General features: G+C 43.4%; 2 protein-coding genes across 3 annotated transcripts; both read left to right on the top strand.

Moving 5' to 3' along the window:
* The first annotated feature begins 5,991 nt into the window (after positions 1–5,991).
* On the top strand, positions 5,992–18,316 carry LOC122062962 (probable dolichyl pyrophosphate Man9GlcNAc2 alpha-1,3-glucosyltransferase). Of its 2 annotated transcripts, XM_042626630.1 has the most exons (8): positions 5,992–6,141; positions 6,484–6,596; positions 15,850–16,265; positions 16,353–16,536; positions 16,650–16,757; positions 17,123–17,284; positions 17,435–17,687; positions 17,799–18,316. In XM_042626630.1, the coding sequence occupies exons 3-8, from the start codon at positions 15,880–15,882 to the stop codon at positions 18,242–18,244; spliced, it is 1,539 nt and encodes a 512-aa protein (XP_042482564.1). In that variant the 5' UTR covers positions 5,992–6,141; positions 6,484–6,596; positions 15,850–15,879; the 3' UTR covers positions 18,245–18,316. The 2 variants fall into 2 exon arrangements, with proteins under 2 accessions (XP_042482564.1, XP_042482563.1); XM_042626629.1 differs by having other exon boundaries at positions 6,067–6,596.
* Positions 18,317–21,512: 3,196 nt separating this feature from the next.
* Positions 21,513–22,446, top strand: LOC122062958. Its single transcript, XM_042626625.1, has 2 exons — positions 21,513–21,807; positions 22,004–22,446. Exons 1-2 carry the CDS (start codon positions 21,513–21,515, stop codon positions 22,444–22,446), a joined length of 738 nt encoding a protein of 245 aa, XP_042482559.1.
* Positions 22,447–22,890: the final 444 nt, after the last annotated feature.

Here is a 22,890-nt window from a genome sequence, read left to right as displayed (position 1 = left end):
CTGCCCATAGTCCTTTGGCGTCATCCAATCTCTTCTTTATTCCTTCAAGTAGTGTATAGTTGGTTACCTCTGTCTGCCCGTTGGTCAGTGGATAACCGACAGAGGTTTTCCTGTGGTCAATGCCGAGGGTATCACAGAACAAGCCGAAGGTCGGATTGGCAAACTGAGTTCCATTGTCTGTTACCACAACCTGAGGGATTCCAAATCTATAGACTACCGCCCTTTGGAAGAAGTCCCTTATGTTCTTTTCGGTTATTGTCGCCAGTGCTTCGGCTTCTGCCCATTTTGTGAAGTAGTCTACCGCCACCACGACAAATTTCCTTTGTCTCGTGGCCAAGGGGAATGGGCTTAGGATGTCGATTCCCCACATGGCGAATGGTATTGGGCTCGATAGAGATGAGAGCTCGGTAGAGTGTAGCCTGGGAACGAGGGCGAACATCTGGCACTTGATGCACTTCTTGACTAATGATTCTGCGTCCTTCCTCATTGTCGGCCAGTACAGACCCTACCTTAGCACTTTATGTGCCAAGGCCCGGGCTCCCAAGTGCATATCCCTTCATGCACTTTTCGGAGTGCGTACTCGCCTTTGACGGGGTCTAGACACTTGAGGTACGACATAGTGAACCCTATTTTGTACAGTGTCTCGTCCTTCAGAAGGAAGCGTGCTGACCTCATTCGTACTTTCCTTACCTCGTCCCTATTCTCTGGGATCTTTCCTTCCTTGAGGTATTCGGTTATGGCATCCATCCAGCTATGGCCATGTTCACCTACAGGTAATACCTCTCGGGGTTTTTCGGTACTTGGTAGTGGTAGCACTTCAAAATACACCGATCCTCCGAGGTCAGTGAAGTCGGAGGTGGCCAATTGCTATAGTGCATTAGCACAAGCATTCTCTTCCCGTGGCACTTGCCTTATCTCAAAATCCTTGAAGGCTGTTATTCTTTCTCGCACAGTCTTCAAGTACCCAACCATCCTTTGTTCTTTGGCTTCGTAGTCTCCATTCACCTGTCGTACAACGAGTTGTGAGTCACTATGCACCACCAGCTCCTGTACCATCAAAGCCCGAGCCAGATTAATTCCGATTATTAACGCTTCGTATTCGGCTTCATTGTTGGAGGCATCAAAGTCGAACTGTAGGGCGTATTCTATCTTAAAACCCTTGGGGCTGACCAATATGATTCCTGCACCAGCACCATCCACGTTCAATGTCCAAGCCTTTTCTCCTCGGTCCTTGGTAAACTCCTGGGGATCATTAGGGAGCGTCGTCTCAACGATGAAATCTGTGAGGGCCTGTGCTTTAATTGCGGTTCTCGATTTGTACTGGATGTCAAATTCTCCCAACTCTATGGCCTAGTTTACCAGGCGACCGGACATATCCAGCCGCTGCAGTATCTTCTTCAGGGGTTGGTCCGTGAGTACATATAACGTATGTGATTGAAAATAGGGCCTCAACTTTCTTGCCGTTGTTACCAGGGCATACGCCACTTTCTCCGTCTTTTTATATCTTGTTTCGGCATCTAACAGGGTTCGGCTGACGTAGTATATTGGCCGTTGTTGCCTCCCTTCTTCCTTCGTCAGTACTGCACTTACCGCCACTGTTGATACAACAAGGTACAACTGCAAGGTATCCCCGGTGTTTGGCTTCGTCAGCAGTGGGGGTGCTGCCAGGTACTCCTTCAGTTGTTCAAAGGACTTTTCGCACTCCTCCGTCCATTCAAACTTTTTGGTCCCCTTTAGTGCTTTGAAGAAGGCAAGCACCTGTCAGCTGACCTCGACATGAATCGCCCGAGGGTGGCGACCCAACCTGTTAGCTCCTGGACTTGCTTCACATTTTGGGGTGATCTCATATCCCGAATGGCTTGTATTTTCACCGGGTTGGCTTCAATTCCTCTCTCCGAGACGATGAAGCCGAGGAACTTTCCCGAGGCTACTCTGAATGCACACTTTGCCGGGTTCAACTTCATACCGTACCGCCTCAGCACCTGGAACGCCTCTTCTAAGTCTTGAATGTGTCGTTCTGCCTTTAGGCTTTTTATGAGCATTTCGTCGACGTACACCTCCATAGTTTTGCCGATCATCCCCTTGAAGATTTTATTCACCAACCTTTGATAGGTGGCCCCTGCGTTTTTCAACCCGAAGGGCATGACTTCATAGCAGTACAGTCCTCCCTCGGTCACGAGGGATGTTTTCGAGACATCAACCTCTGACATCTTGATCTGATTATACCCTGAGTACGCATCCATGAAGCTCAGTGCCTCGTACCCTGTCGTGGCATCAATGAGGAGGTCTATCTTCGACAGGGGGTATGCGTCCTTCGGGCAGGCCTTGTTCAGGTCGGTGAAGTCGATGCAGATCCTCCACTTTCCATTTGCCTTCGGGACCATCACCACGTTGGATATCCACTCCGGGTATTGGATTTCACGGATGAACTGGGCCTTCAGCAACTTTTCTACCTCTTCGTCTATTTTCTGTTGTCTTTTGGGGGCGAAAATCCTCTTCTTCTGTTGCACTGGCTTCTTCGTTGGGGTAACATTCAGATGATGCTCTATTACCCCTCGATCTATTCCAGGCATATCTGAAGCTGACCAGGCGAAGACGTCAAAGTTGTTTCGGAGGAATGAGACGAGTTTTTCTTGTTGTTGCCTTGGCATTGTAGCCCCAATCTGGAATTGCCGAGCGCTATCCCCCTGTTCGGCCTCGACTTGTACCAGATCCTCGGCTGGTTCCCCCCGTTGGTAACTGGCGTCATCGCTTAGATCTTCTATTGGGAGCGCCTTGCCCACCTACCTTTTCTCTTCCCCACAAGGTAGTGGCGTAGCACCTTCGGGATGCCTCCTGATCCCCTCGACATTCCCTGACACAGTTCCTGGTTGGGAATTTCATCTTGAGATGGGGTGTGGAGACGACAGCCTTTAGTAGGTTCAAACCAACCCTCCCTAGTATGGCGTTGTACGCCGAGGTAATGCCTACTACTAGGAAGTTGATCATGACTGTTACTTGGCGATCTCCGATGCCGGCTCTTACTGGCAACTCAATTGATCCTTCCACTTTTACTGGGATGCCAGAGAATCCCTGCAATGGGTGTTTGATTTTCTTCAACTTTCCTTCGTCCAGGCCCATCTTCAAGAAAGCTTCCAGGAACAAGATATTAGCTGAACTGCCATTATCCACTAGGATCCTCTTCACTTTGCAATCCACTATGGTCATGGTGACTACCAGGGCATCGTCGTGCGGGGTGTGCACCCCTTCTAGGTCATCGTCTGAGAAGGAAATAACCGTCCCTGTCCTCGCCTTCTTGTTCGACCATTCAGCCACATGCACACTTCTTGCATAGGCTTTTACTTTCCTGGCCGAGACTAAACTTTCTCCAGCGGCTAGGCCTCCACAAATGGTCGCTATAACTCTAGTCGGGCTCTTATGCTCATCTCGGAGGTGATGGTCAGCTTCCTCGGGTGTCTGGTCCCTTCGTCGTTCCTGATTGCCTCTGCGGGCAGGCTCCTTCTTTCATAGCGGCCTCTGCCATCTCTCCAATGGTTATCCCTACGTCATTACCGTCTTGGGCATCCTCCTTTTCGCGGTCCACAAATCGGCCTAGATAGCCTCTTCGGATCATTCCTTCTATCTCCCCCTTGAGGTGCCAACAATCTTCAGTGTCGTGACCGTGGTCTTTGTGGAAGTGGCAATATCTGTCCATATTACTTCTCTCGGGGTGTCGTCCCATCTTCCCTGACCACTTCATGGCCCTGGCATCCGGGGAGTCCTTTATCTGCATCAGTACCTCCGTTCGTCTCCGGTTCAAGGGTGCGTATTTCTCGAACTTCCTTGGTGGACTGGGTGCCCAACCGCGCTCAGACTTTCGTCTTTTACCTTCTTCGGAGGGTTTGTCGTCGACCCTTGAGAGCCTCTTCCTTACCGTCTTCCTTTTAGCTTCTTCATCGGCTTGGAGGGTTTCTTCCATTTGGATGTACTTATCGCACCGAGCCCTCAGCTCGGCCAGGTTCCTCGGTGTATGCTTTGCCAAAGACCTTTTCAGCTCCTTATCCTTGACGCCTCCCAGCAGGGCTGTGAACTCTTCTTTCGGGTCCAGACCTCTGATCGTGATCTTCTCTTATTGGAAGCGCTTCATGTAGTTCCGCAGTGATTCTCCTTCATGTTGCTTGACGTTGGTCAAGTTCAGCGTAGTCTTCTGAAGGGGTTGGTTGCTGGAGAATCCCTTCACGAAGAAGTAGCTTAGATCGCTGAAGTTGTGGATCGACTTCGTCGGCAGACGGTTGTACCATAGCCTTGCCGCTCCTCTGAACGTCAATGGTAAGGCGCGACACATGATGTTTTTCGAGACTCGATGGAACTGCATGGCCACCTTGAAGCCTTCCAGATGATCGACGGGGTCCACAGACCCATCGTAGGTGTCGTACTTTGGCAGGCAAAAGCCGATCGGGAGCGGGTCCCTCATGACCTCATCAGCTAGAGCCGTGTCATTAGTGAGGTTTGGCTCACGATCTCCCGTCTGATTTTCTGCCACCTTCTTGATCTCATCTTTTAGGTCCAGGATCATCTGCTTTAACCCCGAGTCCTCGTGTCTTTGTTCGTCTCCTTGTTGTGGTTCCTTATATCGGTCTCCGACGGCACGCTACGTCCTTCCCCTGGGTGTAGGACTTTCCCCAGTTGCTCGGTTTCGAGGATTATGACCGGACCTTATTGATCCCGTACTGCTCCGATCCTCGTCTCGAGCTCTCACGGGCTGGATGCGGGGGCCTTGTGGCGCTCCGCCGGTCTTCTGAGAGACAGCTTTGGAGACCTCCTTCATTGCCTCGGCCATTCGGTCATATTTGTCCTGGAGGGCTTCGAACTGCTCCCTTGTCACATATTCCTGCGCTCCAGGAGGGGGGAGGATCACTATCTCCGCGCACCGAATATCCGGCCGAATGCTGGCACCTCACGGAACCTTCCCGACCATCGTTCAGCCTTTCTCGTCCATTTTTTGTCGAGGGAGGGAGCCCTCCTGAAGGTTCCTCCTCCCCCATGTTCATGTTCGATGCTGCTCTTGTCTTCTTACGATTGTAGGTTCTCCCCACCATTATTGTCGTTCCCATGGACGGCGCCAATCTGTTGCTGCCGAAAATCCATATGAGTTGATCCTGCACAAGCACAGACGGCAGAGGCCCGGAGCTTTGTCCGGGGTTAGTCCTCCGATGCTCAAGTTAGGGATCGGCCGCACAGTTTTTGTTATAGGAGTAATGGTGTGGGTCGTAATGCTTACCTTTCCCTTTCTTCCGGGCATTCTTATATAGTTCTTAGGGTTTAGGGTTTCCCCTTTCCTAGGAGGAGTCTTCCTTGAGTCTACCTCTTTTCCTTTTAGAGTCCTACTCTGATACGTCCTACCCCTTCGTGGGGGATATTCTCTTCACGCGGTTGACGTGGTAGAGTCCTGGCAGCCTATATCAGGTGGGTGACACTTGTCCAGGTTGGCGACGCGTGTTCTTTCTCTACTGGACAGTCAATTTGGCCGTATCAGTTCGCAAATAGATTCACGTTCCTCAAATTTGAAGACTTCGACGTAAATACCTGCGAAATTTCAGAAAAACGTAAAACAAGATTAGCCTAAAAGCAGAGATCGAGGACACAATCGAACAATTCGAGAAAAGATAGCTCACTTGATCCTAGTGATTTCAGATTTTTTTTTTTCTCTAGTAGCTTCTTTCCAAGCTCCTACGATCGGATGTGAAGGCTATATCTCACTGTGCGTCCCTAATCTTGGACAAGAAGAGTAGAAGGAGAGATGGGTCTGATTCGATAGAGGAAAGCAATGACAATCCTTCGAACCTCCGGCCGTTGCAGAGTTTGATCCCTCTGGTCCCCTGTTCTTCTTCTTCTTGTCCATTTACCATCTTTTGTCCGAACAGTGATAATAGCTACGTTTTGGGGGGTTTTGGTCGATGATGAACCTGTCCATTTCTAAAACCAAGATATCAGACCGGCATGTTGTGATCCATCGTACACGTGGCTGATGCCACGTGTCGCTATCGCAGATAGCCTCCGCCAAGTATGGATGTCGTAGAGGATTTCGATCCCACGCAGGGGTCTGATCGTTGGGGAAACGTAGCGGAGGTGAAGACAGAACTCATCGTCCGGCCACTGGCGGTACGATTCTCTCTCTATCTGTCTTTCAGGTTACTGCCCATCGTCGGTAGGATTCTCTCTATCTCTCTGGTTATTAATTTCCTTTTTCACGGCTTCGGCCGGAGCTACACTACACGAGCTCTATCATCGTCATCAATGAACAGGCGCTCTCCATCATGCCAAAACTGGCCAGGATCTGATGTTATTTTGCACACTCTAGCCACTTGAAACCTAGAAAGAGAGACAAAAGAGTCTCAATTCAACATTCTCCTTCTCGGCACCTGAGAGAGACTCCAACCTCAGCCTTAACCTATTTGTTGTTCGTCTTTTATAGAGTAACTCACCAAGTTTGATTCATTTCAGATCAATATTCTGTTTCACTATTGGCTGTTGATGGGTTTGCGGCACTTGGAAAGTTGTTAGAATCACAGGATTATGTTGCTCATATCTTTCCCGTCATTGTTAATTTCTCGAAGGTATGCTTCTCATTGATGCCTTCTAGTCTTTTACCGTCTTGTTGGGCCAATATATTTCATCATTTCTTTTAGCCTATTTACGAAATACGTCATTGAATAAATTTTTCAGTCAATGTTCATAATTTTCTCTGTTTACCTCAACTACTGAGAAAGTTTCTTTGCGATTTGTTAAATGTAGAACGTTCACTGTCTTAGGTGTATTGTTTAGGGATTTACGTGGTTGAGTTCAATAAAGCCTCTTTTGGACAAGGGTATTAAGTAGGTACTCTTACATCTACTTGAAGATGGTGCATCTGAATTTTACATTTAGTACATGAGTAATATTGTGGATTAAAGTTAGGTTATAAAAATGTTTAATGAAATTTTCTGGGTTGGAGATGAGAAACCCATTTGCTTGGTAGCTGCAACTTCAGTGTCTTTGTTGAACTAGGCTTTCTGTGAGGACCAAGTCTAGGCGATGCAATTGTGTTAGCATGGTTGGACTGGAACAACCAACTTTGGAGACCCAAACTAAGACGCAACACCCAAATTTTTGTTCCAAAGGGGTGTTGGTAGAGATCAACTGATTATGTAATATATTTTATTTGATTATATTTTGGTAGCAGATAGATATGTAGGAAGGTGGTAGTTTCCAATTTTAAGTTTCCTAAATTGTTTAGTTTCCATTTTGAGTTGGGTTTCTATTAATATTTTAGGAGTTTTCTTACGATAGAAAAGTATAGAATATTGGAACGGAATGAATTGGGTTGGAAAAAAGTAGAAGAAGAAGAAGAACCAAGGAAGAAGGAAGAAAGAGGAGAAGATGAAATAGAATAATAGTAAGGAAGAAAAGAGAACTATGAAATAAGAGGGGAGGGGATAATTGTACCTGATGGAGAAGGAGAAGGAGAAGAAAGAAGTAATGAGATAGAGAAAGAGAGATTGAAAGATACCATCGGCCAACAGACCACGCTTGCACACCATTGCAACTCTATCACTATTCATTCCATTCCAATATTCTCTACTCTTTCATCGTAGTACATATAAATATAAAGAAACTCCTAACATTTTAACAGAAATCCAACTCAATGGAAACTAAACAAGGAAACTTAAATTTGAAAACTAATTCCTACGTATCTATCTCCTACCAAGATATAATTAAATAAAATATTATATAATTGATCGATCTCTACCAAGAACCTTTGGACAAAAAAAATTTGGGTTAGACCAGTTGTGTTTCGTTTTGGGTGTCCAAAGTGGGTTATTCCGGTCCAACCATGCTAATGCAATCACATCATCACTTCTCCTCTGAAAGAACTAGGATCGATCGAGTTTGGATGGGAACCACGGGTACCATCCGAGTCAATTCGTTGAAAGAGAAATGATATTGTGGTCTACTTGAACTTGATGGTTAAAGGTCCTTCATAGGAAGAAGCTTCATCTCGAGCCCACTAAACTTGAAGGAGTAAGTATTAGTTAGAAATAAGGAAGGCTAGGGTTAGAGATGAGGGAAGAAGAGGGAAGAAGAGGGAATGAGAGAGAAACGTGAATGAGCTAACTTGCTCATCTCACCAATATTAGGTTCAAATATTGTTTTAGGGAATTACAAGTTCCTCCCTAAGGGAGGTGAAAGAGAAATAAGAGAAAATACATATAAGGACACTTAACATAAGAAAATTCCTATTATACCCCTAATACAAATATTCTAACACTCCCCCTTAAGCTGGAGAATAAATGTCATACATTTCCAGCTTGCATAAGAGGGTACTAAACTGGTGAGGAATGAGTCCTTTGGTGAAGATGTCTGCCAATTGGTCACCTGTCCTTACAAAGGGAGTGCAGATATTATCGGAATCAATCTTCTTTTTGATGAAATGCCGGTCTACTTCAATGTGCTTTGATCTATCATGTTGCACTAGGTTGTGAGTAATGCTTATTGCTGCCTTGCTGTTACAGTAGAGTCTCATAGATCCTTCAGTGTCATACCCCAACTCAAGAACTAACCGACGCAGCCAAGTGAGTTCACAAACAGCATGAGCTATTGCTTGGTACTCAGCCTCTGCACTAGATCTAGCTACAATCGGCTGTTTCTTGCTTCTCCATGTGACCAGGTTACCACCCACAAATGTGCAATAACCAGATGTAGATCTATCAGAAATGGATTCAGCCCAATTAACATCTGAATAGCCTTCTATCCTCAAGTGATTGTTCTTGGCATACAAAAGGCATTTTCCTGAAGAGGACTTCAAGTATCTGAGGATACGGTACACATCATCCAAGTGCCCACTCTTGGGTGCATGTATAAATTGACTCACTACTCCCACTGCATAAGAAATGTTTGGGCAAGTCAGAGACAGATAAATCAGCTTTCCCACTAGCCTCTGGTTTTTCCTTGCATCAACAAGGGAAGGATCACAATCCTCTCCAAGCTTATGATTCTGCTCAATAGGAGAACTTGCCGGTTTACAACCCAATATTCCTGTTTCCTTCAACAGATCTAGAACAAATTTTCTCTGGCATACATTGATTCTCTTCTTAGACCTTGACATTTTAATACCCAAGAAATATTTCAAGTGTCCTAGGTCCTTGATCTCAAACTGTTTGGCCAGTTAAGTTTTCAATTTAAATATCTCCTCATTTTCATCTCCAGTTACCACAATGTCATCAACATACACGATCATTACTGTGATAGTGCCATTACCTCTCTTGGTAAATAATGTGTGGTCCGTTTGACTCTGGGAATATCCATTTTTGCAGAATAGCCTATCTGAACCTCTCAAACCAAGCCTTTGGTGACTGCTTCAGACCATAAAGTGCCTTCTTTAGGAGACACCTTACCATCGGCTACCGAAAACTTGAAGCTAGGAGGGGGCTGCATATACACTTCCTCCTCTAAATCTCCATGGAGAAAGGCATTCTTCACATCCAACTGATATAATGGTCAATCTCTATTTGCTGCCACAAATAAAATGACTCTTATAGAGTTATGTTTGGCCACAGGAGCAAAGGTCACCTGATAGTCAATTCCATACACTTGACTGTACCCTTTGGCCACCAATCTTGCCTTGTACCTCTCAATAGCACCATCTGATTGGTACTTGATCGTATAAGCCCATCTGCATCCAACTGGGATTCTCCCTCTGGGAAGGTCAACCAGTTTCCAGGTATAGTTCTTCTTAAGAGCCATCATTTCCTCCGATATGGCTTGTTTCCACTTAGGGTCTGATATAGCCTCAGTAACAGTCTTGGGAATGGAAGCAAAGGAAAGAGCAACTGTAAAAGTAATACCTGTAAGGGAAAGAGCATCATAGGAAACAAACTGGGCTATAGGATTAGTGCAAGCTCTCTTACTCTTACAGACAGCAATAGGGAGATCCAACTCCAAATGAGAGGAGATGTTACCTGACTGAGGAATGGGAAGCTCAGGATGTGGATCCAAAAAGGACTCTTGGCAAGTCTTCTTTGTCCTTCTTGTATACACAATAATAGGTGCCTTTTCTGTACAAGGTTCCTCCACAGTATCAACATCAACCACCTCTTTGTGTTTACCAATATCAAAGAAGAAAGGAGTAAGAGGCAATGAGGTAAGAAATAGAATGGCATCAGCTGCCTTTTCACTTTCATTTCCATTCTCCTCCTGAAGAGGATGCTGATGAGGTGCAAAGTAAGGGACAGACTCAAGAAAGGTGACGTCTTTGGAGAGAAATCGCCTGCGAGAGGAAGGGTCATAACACTTGTAGCCTTTGGTGGTGGAAGAATACCCAAGGAAGAGGCATTTTAAAGCCTTAGGATCGAGTTTTGTGTGGGAGGATTTGTTAACATGCACATAACAAACACAACCAAACACCTTTGGAGGAAGTGTGAAAGCAGGGGACTGAGGAGACAAGAGGGCAATTGGGTTTTGAGACCCAAGAATTTTTGTAGGCATGCGATTAATGAGGAAAACTGCAGCAAGAACAGCTTCAGACCAAAAAGTTTTAGGCACATGCATACCAAACAAAAGACTTCGACCAACTTCTAACAAATGACGATTTTTCCTCTCAACTACCCCATTCTGTTGGGGTGTATCAACACAAGCAAGCTGATGGATAATACCATTGTTAGTGAAAAATTCTTGTAGGCACCAAACATGTACTCCCCCCTTTATCAGACCGGACAATTTTGATTCTGGAGTCAAACTGAGTATGGACCATTTTATAAAAAATTTTGAAGGCATCATAAACATCACTATTATGCTTCATAAGAATGGTCCAAGTACAACGAGAAAAATCATCAGCAAAAGAAACAAAATAATGATGGCCAAAGAGGGAGGTAATGGGACAAGGTCCCCAAACATCAGTATGCACAATGTGAAAAGGAGCAACAGATCTATTACCATGATAAGAATAAGATGAACAACAATGTTTAGCAAAAGTACATGGTTCACAATGAAATACGTGAGAAGAAGAAAAAGATATAAACAAGTGAGGTAACTATTTCCTTATAACAACAAAAGAGGGATGTCCCAAACGCTGATGCCAAAGCATCACATAGTCTATAGAACTAGCATCACTACGGCCACATGCATAGGACTGTGGTTTAGTAAAAGAAAGGGAACTGTGGCTCCAGACGATATAGGCCACCCTCCTCGCGTCCACTGCCAATAATCCTCTTCGTCACCAAATTCTGAAAAAGGCAATGAGAGGGAAAAAAAGTGATACAACAATTCAAGGTTTTGGTTAAAGTGCTCACAGACAACAGATTCAGGGTAAGGTTAGGGACATGAAAGACAGAAGCAAGTGAAATGGAAGAGGTAATAGGGATACTGCCTTTACCAAAGACAGAGGAGAAGGTACCATCAGCTACCCAGATCTTATCCTTACCAGAACAAATGGAGTAAGAGTCATAGTGATGGGACGTACCAGTCATGTGGTCAGTGGCACTAGAGTCAATGACCCACGACGGAGCTGTGGAAGGTCAAGTGGTGGTGACATGCATAGCAAAAGCTGAGGTATCCTGTGAGGTAGATGGGCCATCAAGCTGAGACATGAATCGGCGAAGCATTGCAATATCATCCCTAGAGTAGGAGTTGTTATCTGCCTGTGAGGGGTCTCTAGTATCAGTCTCTGTCATAGTAGCATAGGCTGTAACCCCTCCTCTGCGGTCACCACGTGTGCCAATAGATCCACCACATGTACTAGGACGGCCATGAAGTACCCAACACTTATCTCGAGTATGTCCAGGTTTTCCACAATGATCACACTGTCGTCTATCCCTGTCATCTCCACGGGAAGTCCCTTGACCTCGGTCGCCTCCACGCCATTCTCTGTGAGAAGTGGAGGAAAGAGCGGAGCGCTCAAGTGAAGGTGTAGAATCCATGGCACCTCTCTTGGTTTCCTCACTCAGAAGGTAGCTACACACCTCATCAAGTGTAGGTAGGGGTGACCGGCCCAAAATCTGTACCCGAATCTGCTCATATTCTGAATTCAGCCCACTAGAAGTATCAGAACATGTTCTTTTTCAAGAGATCTATAGACCTTGGCTTCATCATCAGGATTAGTCAAATAAAGATCTCGGTAATGATCATACTCCTCCCAGAGTCCTATAACAGTGTTATAGTAGTCAGAAATGGACTTAGTCCCTTGCTTCATGGAGAGTGCCTACTGAAGAAGCTGGTAGACCTTCACAAAGTCACCTACCCTGTCATAGGTCCTAGAGACACTATCCCAAATATCCTTGGCAGTCTCCTTCCTTATAAATCTCTTACATATCTCATGTTTCATGGAGAAGAGTAGCCAAGTCATAACAGTAGAGTTTTCAGTCTCCCATTTCTGGTACCCCAGGTTTGCAGCAGCAGGAGCCTTGATAGGCCCAGTAATATATCCTAGCTTCCCTCTACTCTGCAGGGACAGCTTCACAGAGTGTGACCAATCCAAGTAGTTGGTACTATCCAACTTCACAAGAGAAATCTGGGTGTTAGGGTTGTCAAAGACAATCGAACTTGGGTTGGTACTACTCGACCCACCCAATGTAGCTTACAGAGGTTCCGTGAGATCAGACATAGTGTAAGGATATTCCTCAAACAACACTAATGGAGATCCAAACCAAGGGGATACACAAGTCCCAAATATTGTCTTCTCAGAACCTAAAAAAAAATTCCAGCAAGCTAAAGAGGCATGAAATCTTCATAAAACATCAACAAAACTCACTTGCAATTGTGGAGCTTCATCTAAAACTCTCATACAAGCACCATAGGATAGAGCACATCCAACAAATGGAACCAGCAACCTCACTGCCAGCTATGTAGGCCAGAAACAACCCAGAACAAGGGAAAAAACGGTACCTAGCAGCAAGTAGTAGATGGAGTTGTGCTCCTTCATCACAACAAATCAACAACTAAGGTTTGGAGGGATCATATAAGACCCTTGGGCGACCCTATTCAGCAAGGTTTCATTCCCAACCAATGTCGGATGAGAGAGAAACAAGGAAGAGAAAAATTGGCTGGCGGTAAACCTAGGAAGCAGTCTTCTTCTCAGTTTGGACTTCAAATGGTCTTTGTTGTCCTTCAAGCTTGCTCCAACTATTTTCAAGTGGATTCTAGAACTCCATTAGGTTTTGTTGTATACTTTTCTTACATAGTATAGCCTCTAATGGACCCTTTTGCTTCTAGGATTCCAAAAGAGACTTAAAGAATGGAACCGGGATGCTTGATCGACTCTCAAACCCTTATACAAGCTCTGATACCAAGTTAGAAATAAGGAAGACTAGGATTTAGAGATGAGGGAAGAAGAGGGAAGAAGAAGAGGGAATGAGAGAGAAACGTGAATGACCTAACTTGCTCATCTCACCAATATTAGGTTCAAATATTGTTTTAGGGAATTACAAGTTCGGTGAAAGAGAAATAAGAGAAAATACATATAAGGACACTTAACATAAGCCAATTCCTATTGTACCCCTAATACAAATATTCTAACAGTATTGTCATAGACACAATGTATACCTTCTTGTCTAATAACCATGATCTCCCTTGGAGGATGTGACATAACTTTGAAGGTAGGATGTCAGATCGCATTGTATCGATTACCCCTAATAGAAGACGTGATTTTTAGGTTGGTGTTGTGCACCCAAGAAGCTTTGTAGGGGTTATGACATGGCTTTGTCTTCAAACCGAGCGTCCAAACAACATCGTCAGAGATGACATTGATATAACTACCATTGTTAATTACCATAGTGCATGGATTGTTGTTGCATCGTACATCGGTTCATCATCATCTTTGACCTCACTAGGTTCATGCTTACGCTGTGCCTCCAAAAGTACTATCTCGTTCCTCCGTTGCTCATCTAAAACAGTAGCCATAAGTTCTTCCTTATTAGAAAAAAGTGACCAGATGGTTAGGACGCTGAGGGGAAAAATGTTTGAAGTTTGAACCCTTTGCATGTGAAACATTGTATCTTAGCCCATAGTTTCAAAGGAGGTCTGTCGGAACCACATCGAGTTGAAGAATAAGGATGGTTCGACTGTGAGGATGCCATGGAAGAACCACTAGCCTATGGCAGGCTGAAAAACTTATGTTGAGAAGGTTTCTTGCTCGTGCTATCAGTCCGGGAGAAAGTGTCTATAAATTTTTTCCGATTGTAGGCCACTTTAGGCTCCCTTCTACCTAGATGTTGGTTGTGCTGCATCCTCCATCTTAGGCATTCGACTGGATGCTACTGCAGCATTGATCTGAGGATGCAAGTCATTGTGAATTGTGCCACCAATACCTTCTCATCCCACTCAAAATCAGATCGAGTATCTAAGTAATAAAATTTGGTCACATACTCTTTAATAATGATGCTATCCTGTCTTAGCTGTGCAAACTTGAGATGCATGTGCTGCTTGTAGTAGATAGTAGGAATCTTTAATTCATGGTTTCGCTCCATCTCAGCCTAAACACTGTCTAACCTAATAGTTGAGTCTGGTTTTATTGTTGGTGTTTGATCCACCAGACTTGAGTCGTGCCCTTTAGTTTAACCTCCTTAAAAAGAATCTTTCTTTGTACCATATGAATTCTGAAAAGTATCTTCAAACTATGAACACAATCAAAATATTGGTCTGGCCTGTTATCCTTATAAAAATCGAGGACGCCCAACCTCGATCCTTTGTCAGCTCCATAAAGATCATGTCGTCCAGCTCCATTTGGTGGTGGCGGTGGAATAAAATGTGGCGGCTGTGTAAATGAGGTGGTGATGGTGGTGTATAATGTGGCTGTGACGGGGTGACATGAAATGGACCCTGTGGGATAGAGTTGGAAGAATCCCTAGACTGAATGAGACTCTTTCCCTTATTTGAAGCTGTCAATTTATCAATAGAATTCTGTAGTTAGACCATCATGGACTGAAAGGAAGTTACTGGAGTTGAAACCATTAACACTAGTGGCGAGTTTATCAACTTAATATGTGAGACAAGTGATGTCTGCTTGGTTTTCCTCCTTGTGGGAGTTTAGTTGTTGAATGACTTCACTATTGGCCACCATAATTTAGGTTAGGAAGGAGGAAATTTAACTCTGATAGAAATGATGCAACTACAGGTCCTAAACAGCTCAAATAAAAAGTTGAAGGCAATTCCATAATTACTTGAAACTCAAGACCAATAAAAGACATGAACTAGTTAGGGACTTAAATGGAATGAAGTAGTAAGGGGGGTAATTCTGGAAAATAACAATAAGAATGGGGAGGAATAGAATAACTAAAGGACCGGAGGGTAATTACATAAATTAGTTCAATGAAGGATCATGGGATCACATAGGACTACTTTTAGTGGACAGGGGCATACTTGTGAGAGAAGTCACTCCTGAAAAGTTTGATCAACTTGAAATTTCAGAGGGAGGTTGCAAGCTAGTAGACCTATGGATTCCACTCAACCATCATCCAAAACAAAAGGAAGAGAACCCAATAACAGATCTGCACTCACTACAAGGCGGTAGCTGCAGATCCAGCCACGAATGGAAGCTTGTGTTCTCACTAGGATCGATTTGAGTAGTGGATAACCAGATGAGTAATTAATCAGAAAATAAAAGAAAATACAAGAAAGTGAGTACTGTTACAATAGATAAAGAATGCAACTGTGTTGAGTGCTAGAATATATGCAAAGAAGCTACCGTATGATCTCTATGGAAAAAGGGTAATAGCTCTGACTACAAGGGCTAAATAGTGGATGGTGAATTTTTGTCTTGAATTACTCCCATCCATTGTATTTTTTTTACCCTCCAAGTCTCATTCTTTCTCTTCCTAATGTTGCTTTAGCTTTTTTCAGACTTGAAGGGGGACAAGTAGACTGAGAATAATGGGAAGGAAGGTGTTGAAGAATGGGGTTGATAAGTGTGATGTTTGGTGGTGGTTGACTAATGGAAGTTGTGCAGTTTCATTCCTGTGCATTGCCATCTTTGCATTGTTGGTGCGGGTGGGGGTTTCCTTCCATCCCTATTCAGGTGCTGGAGATCCGCCCAAGTATGGTGACTATGAGGCGCAGAGGCATTGGATGGAGATCACCCTTAACACTGCTACCAGGGAATGGTACCACAACAGCACCACCAATGATCTCCTCTATTGGGGCCTTGACTACCCTCCCCTTACTGCCTACCAGAGCTATGTGCATGCTCTCGTCCTTAACTACTTCCATCCTGATTCTGTTTCCCTTTTCACCTCCAGGGGTCATGAGTCCCCTCTTGGGTGAGTTCCAATCACTTGCTAAATTCTTTTATGCATAATTACGTCCATTATTTTTGGTAAGAGTTTAAAAGTTATTCATTACTGCAGAAAACTTCTCATGAGGTGGACAGTGTTGTCAGCCGATGCTCTCATCTTTTTCCCTGCAGTTTTATGTTTCATCTGGGTATACTACACTGGTTGCCGCAGTGGCCGCAAAGAAGGAATTTCATGGCATCTTGCTATGATTTTAGTTAGCCCCTGTCTTATTCTAATTGATCATGGCCATTTTCAGGTCTGAAACAATTGTGCATCAAAATTTCAGTTTTTACTTCTCTCTTTTTTCAACTTTATATGCTATGCATCAAGAGAAGAGAGGATACTTATATTATATGGGTTCCTTGCCAGTACAACTGCATTAGTTTGGGCTTTACAGTTGGAGCTGTTGCTGCCATATTCTCTGAAAACGATTTGGTAGCTTGTTTCTTGTTCAGTCTTGCACTCAACCATAAACAGGTTTGTTTCTTTATCTAATGTTGCGATAATCACTTTCCTGGATTTTATTTGTTTCTCTCCCCTTCAACTATTCTCTAGTTGAGGGTATAGTTTAGTTCACAAGGTTTATGAGACTGGTTTGTTGAAATGTTTTGTTTGGTTTTGAATTTTAAGTTCAAGTGCTTGAAACACTTGCTTACTTGCCTTGACTCAACCATTAACTAGGTCAAAGGTCCCTTTGTTGATTCTATCTGACAACAGTATGATTTATGTACATCAAATTCTCAATTTCATGAATTATGACCTTATATGCCTTCTGTAAATAGGCGAGTAATTATTATCTGCTGGGATTTATATTTGGCTGTATTGTCTTTGGTTTCCTGCAGATGAGTTTATATTTTGCACCTGCATTTTTCAGCCATCTCTTAGGGAAATGCTTCAAGCGTCGGTATCCACTTCTTGAGGTTTCAAAACTGGGCTTGACAGTTATGGGAACATTTATTCTTATCTGGTGGCCTTATCTTTATTCAACAGAAGCATTTATGGAGGTAAGCACCAGAATGGAATCCCACCCCTGGTTCTTATTTGTACTCTCTTTCTGTAGTATATCTATCATCTTTGGTTGCTGATCCTTCTATGTTCTTCCTGTGATATATTATCTGTGGTTATTTACATTACTAATCTGATGGATGACATAGGTTATCTTCCGCTTGGCTCCTTTCGAGAGAGGGCTTTTTGAGGATTATGTAGCTAACTTTTGGTGCACCACTTCCGTGCTTATAAAATGGAAGAAACTATTCACAGCCCAATCACTGAAGCTTCTCAGCTTAATTGCAACTGTTCTTGGTATACTTCCCTCCATGGCTCAACAGCTAACATCTCCAAGTGATCAGGGTTTTCTTTATGCACTACTGAATGGTTCATTTGCGTTCTATTTATTCTCATTCCAAGGTATGATCTATGAAATATCCTTCTTTTCTGAGTTTTTGTTTTTCCTTTTTACTTCTCTTTGGAATGTTTTCTGACAAATAGCTGCAATTTTGCTCATGGGGGAAATTACAGTTCATGAAAAGTCTATCCTGTTGCCTCTTTTACCGGCAAGTCTGTTGGCTTTGGAAGAGCCTCTTCTTTTCAAGTGGTTCACATTCTATGCCATGTTCTCAATGTATCCCCTTCTTTGCCGTGACCATCTGATTTTACCATACATGGCTTTACTTGCACTGTTCCTCCTTATTTACTATTCACCAGGTGGCAGACAAGGTGGAAGAGAGGTTTATCTCCCCATATGGGCAAGGTTTGTGATGTCCTTACTTCTCTTATGCTCTGTTCTACTTCATTTTGTCTACTTGACATTTCAGCCTCCAGAGAAGTATCCCTTCATCTTTGAGGCCTTGATCATGCTTATTTGCTTCTCTCAGTTTGTTTTTATTACTGTTTACACCAATACAAAGCAATTGAGGTTGTTGAACAGCCTTACCTGGGTGAAGAAGGAAAAGAAACTTGTTTGACTTCCTTTAATCAATGTGCATGTGTGTGAACGTATTTGAGGTTAAATTAAACTAAGCTGTTCTTTAGTGCTCTGACGTGTTTTCATTTTGTCTTCACTTAAAAGTATAGCATTTTTTTTATTCCTTCTTTGTTCTCTGAATCAATTTGTAAAGTTAAAAGACCTTGGCTGCATAAGTTATTAAAATACCAGTAATCTTCAAATTTGATACATTCTCTTCCGAACTCCACTCAGCTTGTACAGTTTTGTGCTTTGAAGCTAATAACTGTTGATATGCTTGAAAAAAATGGTTGCAGAATGAATGATTGATTGTTGTGGTGTCTTTAGATCTGAGAGGGTGATTGTTCATAATATAAAGAATATGGCAAAATGAGTGAAAGAAGCTCTCTCTCTCTCTCTCTCTCAAGTTTTCTATGATCTGTTTGGCATTTGTGTTGGTATGATCTTCTGGCACCAATTTGACGGTTTAAGGCACCCTTTGATCTGGATATAGTTTATCCAGTTGTATGAGACTCAGTTTGTCATAATTATCATTAATAATACTGAATTCAACTTGATGATGGATTGATATCATCATTTTTGATCTTTTATCCTTGCATCACTGAAAATGTCAATTGTTCTTTTTTCTTTTTTCCCCAGAAAGCATGCCTAAATTGTTATAACAATCATCTAAGAGTAGTTGGGCTAATCTGTATTTGAGGGACATCAAAAGGGAATACAAGCTTCCATCGAATACTGTTGGGAGATTAAAATAATCAATCAATTCATTCTTTCATAAGCATATTTGGTAATCACAACATTTTCATATCAACAGCAGAAAATAAAAATTCTATAAATGTTATTACTTTTCTCTAAGAAAAAATTCTCTGAAAAATTATGTAATCTGTACAAATAATTAGACATGAATCAAAATCCCGTTATCTTAGAAAACCCAGTAGTGACTAAAGAAAATGAACCAACAATGACCACCTAAAACATTTTTGTACGGACAAAATGACAATATTAAAGAAAACAGTTATTTTGCTTTAGTATTATAATGTTAGTAGATGTGGAAGAGTTGGTGGTAATAGAAGAAAGAATATATGGCACAATTGAGGAATATAGTAATAAATTCTAACTAAAAGAGGAAGAAAAAGATTAGCATTTCCTTATCTAGGATGATTGACCTACTAAAGAGTTACAGAATAGCATGTAATAAGGTTAATTACATGAAAAACGACGTGCTTATGCTCTGAAATGGACAACTCTACCCCTTGCCCCTTAAGTCATACCAGTATTTCAAATTTTGGGCCGATACCTCTCTCTATTAGCCCCACCCACCAAAAGCCCATTGCGCCCTCCTCTATTGGGCTTGAGACCTCTCCTGAAGTCCACAACTCCCTAGTTGCCTGTCCACCTTTAACCCAGTCGGATCTTCATCGATCGGATTTGGTCCAGCCTAACCCGACCTACTCCTCTTCTTCTCCACCCATCATTCCTATACTGGTTCTTTGTTCCTCTGCACCCAAGATTTCCACCAAGCACCCCCATCTCCAGAGCAAGAGCCCCATCAAGACCAGTTCCTCCACTGTTTCTTGCTTCTGTCGGTGGAGAGGCGAGTCCAACTCTCTCACTACCTCTGCCAGCCCTGCCTCATTGGAGTTTTCGTTGCCCCATCCAAATCATGCCTAATGTCTCAAGGCTTGATTTGGAATATGAAAGGTCTCAACACCCCTCGAAAACAAGCTGTAGTTTGATCCATCATTAAGGATGTCCACCCTGGCTTTTGGTGCCTGCTTGAAACCCATGTGAAAGAAAACATAGCCTACTGTATTGTCTCCTCTATAGCCCCTGGTTGGTCGCTCATTTCCAACCACTCCCACCACCCAAACTGTTGTATCTGGATAATCTGGGACCCCTCCCAGCTCTCAATTTCTATGCTTTCCTTTGCCTTATTCCTTCACCTTTCCATCACTGATGTCACTACCAATTCCACCTTTATTTTTTCAGCCATCTATGCTTCTAGCTGTGCTTCTGACCGAGAGTTTCTCTGGAATGATCTTTAAAGCCTTGCCACCCACATTGGCTCTCTTCTTTGGGGTATCGGTGTTGATTTTAATATTGTCCGTTTCGGCCATGAAAAGCAGGGAGGGGACCCTATTGAGTTGACCAATAGTGATGCTTTCAATGATTGCATTGAACACATTGCTATCAATGATCTCCGCTGGATAGGTCTTAAATACACTTGGAACAATAAAAGGATTGGTGCTTCTCGCATTGCCTGTAAATTGGGCAGAGTGTTAGTTAATGAGAATTGGCTCCCTTCGTCCCGTTCCACCTTTGATCCCCAATTATTTCTGACCACTACCCCATCTCCCTATTTATCCATCCATCCGTCTCCTTTGGTCTCAAGCCTTGTAAGTTCTTTGATATGTGGTCCTCTCATTCGGAGTTTCTCCCTGTTGTTAGGTTAGCTTGGAACAAGCCTGTCCAAGCTTTCTCTTCCTCTCTCATAGCCCTTGCTAGGAAGCTTCGGAATGTTAAAGAGGCCCTTAAAGCTTGGAATACTAACTCCTTTGGGAATATTACTTCTCAGGTTATTGATTGTAGGAATAATCTCACTTCTATCAAGGTGTTGTTGCAAACAGATCCTCTTAACTCCATATTGGCTGAAGAAGAAAAAATTGTCTCGGCTTCCCTCTCTTCCCTCCTTGCCCAAGAGGAGAGCTTTCTGAGGCAAAAGGCTAGGATTAAATGGTTGGAATTAGGAGATTCCAACTCAGATTACTTTCATCGATCTATGAAGGCTAGAACAAACATGAACTCCATCCCTATGTTGATCGACCCCAACGAATCCCATATTCTCAATGTTAATGGTATTGAAGTAGTTGCGGTTGATCGAGGACTTGTTTAATGAAGAGCTGAGGCCTACCTTCTCCAACCAGGATGACCTGCTAAACAAATTCATTCCTGCAAATCTGGCCAGCATGCTTCATGCTCTTCCTACTGATGGCGAAATGGAAGCAACTATTCTCTCTCATAAGGCCAGCAAAGCCCCTGGGCCAGATGGTTTTAGCATGGGATTCTTCACTAGTTCCTAGGATATCATCAAGCTTGATTTCATCAAAGCTGTTAAGAGCTTCTTCTACAATCCCAACTAGATCAAATGAGTTAGCCACACTTTCCTTTGCCTCATTCCTAAGAAATGAGCAAATACCATTAATGACTTCAGGCCTATCACCTTATGCAATTTTTTATACAAATTCATTGCCAAGATCCTTGCCAACAGGATGAAGCTGGTCATTGATCTTCTTGTCAGTGAAAACCAATCGGCATTCATCCCGAGCAGAAGCATTAATGACAATATCCTCCTTTGCAACGAGATTGTGAGAGGCTTTGATATAAAATCACATGGCCCGGCTACCCTTTTGAAGATTGATATCCACAAAGCCTTCGATTCACTTAGATGGGATTTCATTATTTCAGTAATGGCCAAGATGGGATTTCCCTATGTGTTTGTCAATTGGATTCATCATTGTATCTCTACTCCCCGCTTCTCTGTGCTGGTGAATGGTAGCCCAGCAAGTTTCTTCTCAAGCTTCAGTGGGGATTAGGTAGGGATGTCCTCTTTCCCCTTATATCTTCTCCTTAGCCTTGGAGGTGTTATCAAGAATTATTCAAGCTTCTACCAACCAGCAGCTTATTTCCCCCATTCCTTAGTGTAAGGCCATCAAGCTTTTGCATTTAGCTTTTGCTGATGTTCTGATTATTTTCTCTAAAGCAAACACTACATCCTTGGAGGTTATTATGCATAGCTTACAGCTCTTTGAATCTGTGTCTGGGCTCTGTGTCAACTCGAGGAAGTCTCTCATCTTCCTTTCTGGTGTTTCCGAGCCTGTTAAGGCTTCCTTACTGGCACTGATTGGATTCTCCCTTGTTCATCTGCCGGTTAAGTACTTGGGCCTTACTTTGATTCCAACCAGATTGTCAGCTCACCACTACACTCCTATGCTTGATCTCATCAGGAAGAGGCTTCAATTATGGAAGGGCAAACTTCTATCCTTTGCGGGGCGTCTGGAGCTCATTAGATATGTTCTTCAAGCTTTCTTCATTTATTGGTCAAGGATCTATGGCTGCCCTTGGCTACCATTGCCAAGATTGAATCTATCTTTGCCGCTTTCCTTTGGAAAGGTTCCAAAAGCTCCAGATTCCTTCGCCCTCTAAGTTGGGTTGCTGTTTGCCGTCCTAAATCTGAAGGTGGGTTGGGTCTGAGACGTATTTAGGATGTCAACTCGGCTCGCATCATCAATCTTATCTGGAACATGGTCAATAAGAAGAAGAGTATATGGGTGGATTGGGTTTATTCGGGTCTCCTTCGCTCTGACTCCCTTTGGACTACCCCCATCCCGACAAATGTATCTTATGTGTGGCATAAGATATTGGAGCTTAGACCGATTGTCTCCGAGGCCATCAACTTCCAGGTTGGAGATGGATCCTCTACCTCTCTTTGGCTGGACCCTTGGCACCGGAAAGGTGTTCTTCTCCACCTCATTAGTGCAAGGACCATCTATAGTTCTGGCCTCCCGAAGCATGCCTTAGTTCGAGATATTCTGACTTTGGGCAGGTGGTCTCCCCCTAGCTAGATGTTATTTGGTCATCATTGCGTTC

The sequence above is a fragment of the Macadamia integrifolia genome, unplaced genomic scaffold, assembly GCF_013358625.1.
Source record: "Macadamia integrifolia cultivar HAES 741 unplaced genomic scaffold, SCU_Mint_v3 scaffold115, whole genome shotgun sequence".
Classification (NCBI taxonomy): Eukaryota; Viridiplantae; Streptophyta; class Magnoliopsida; order Proteales; family Proteaceae; genus Macadamia; species Macadamia integrifolia.
Note: the sequence above shows the minus strand (reverse complement) of the source record. Positions and strands in the feature narration are given on the sequence as shown.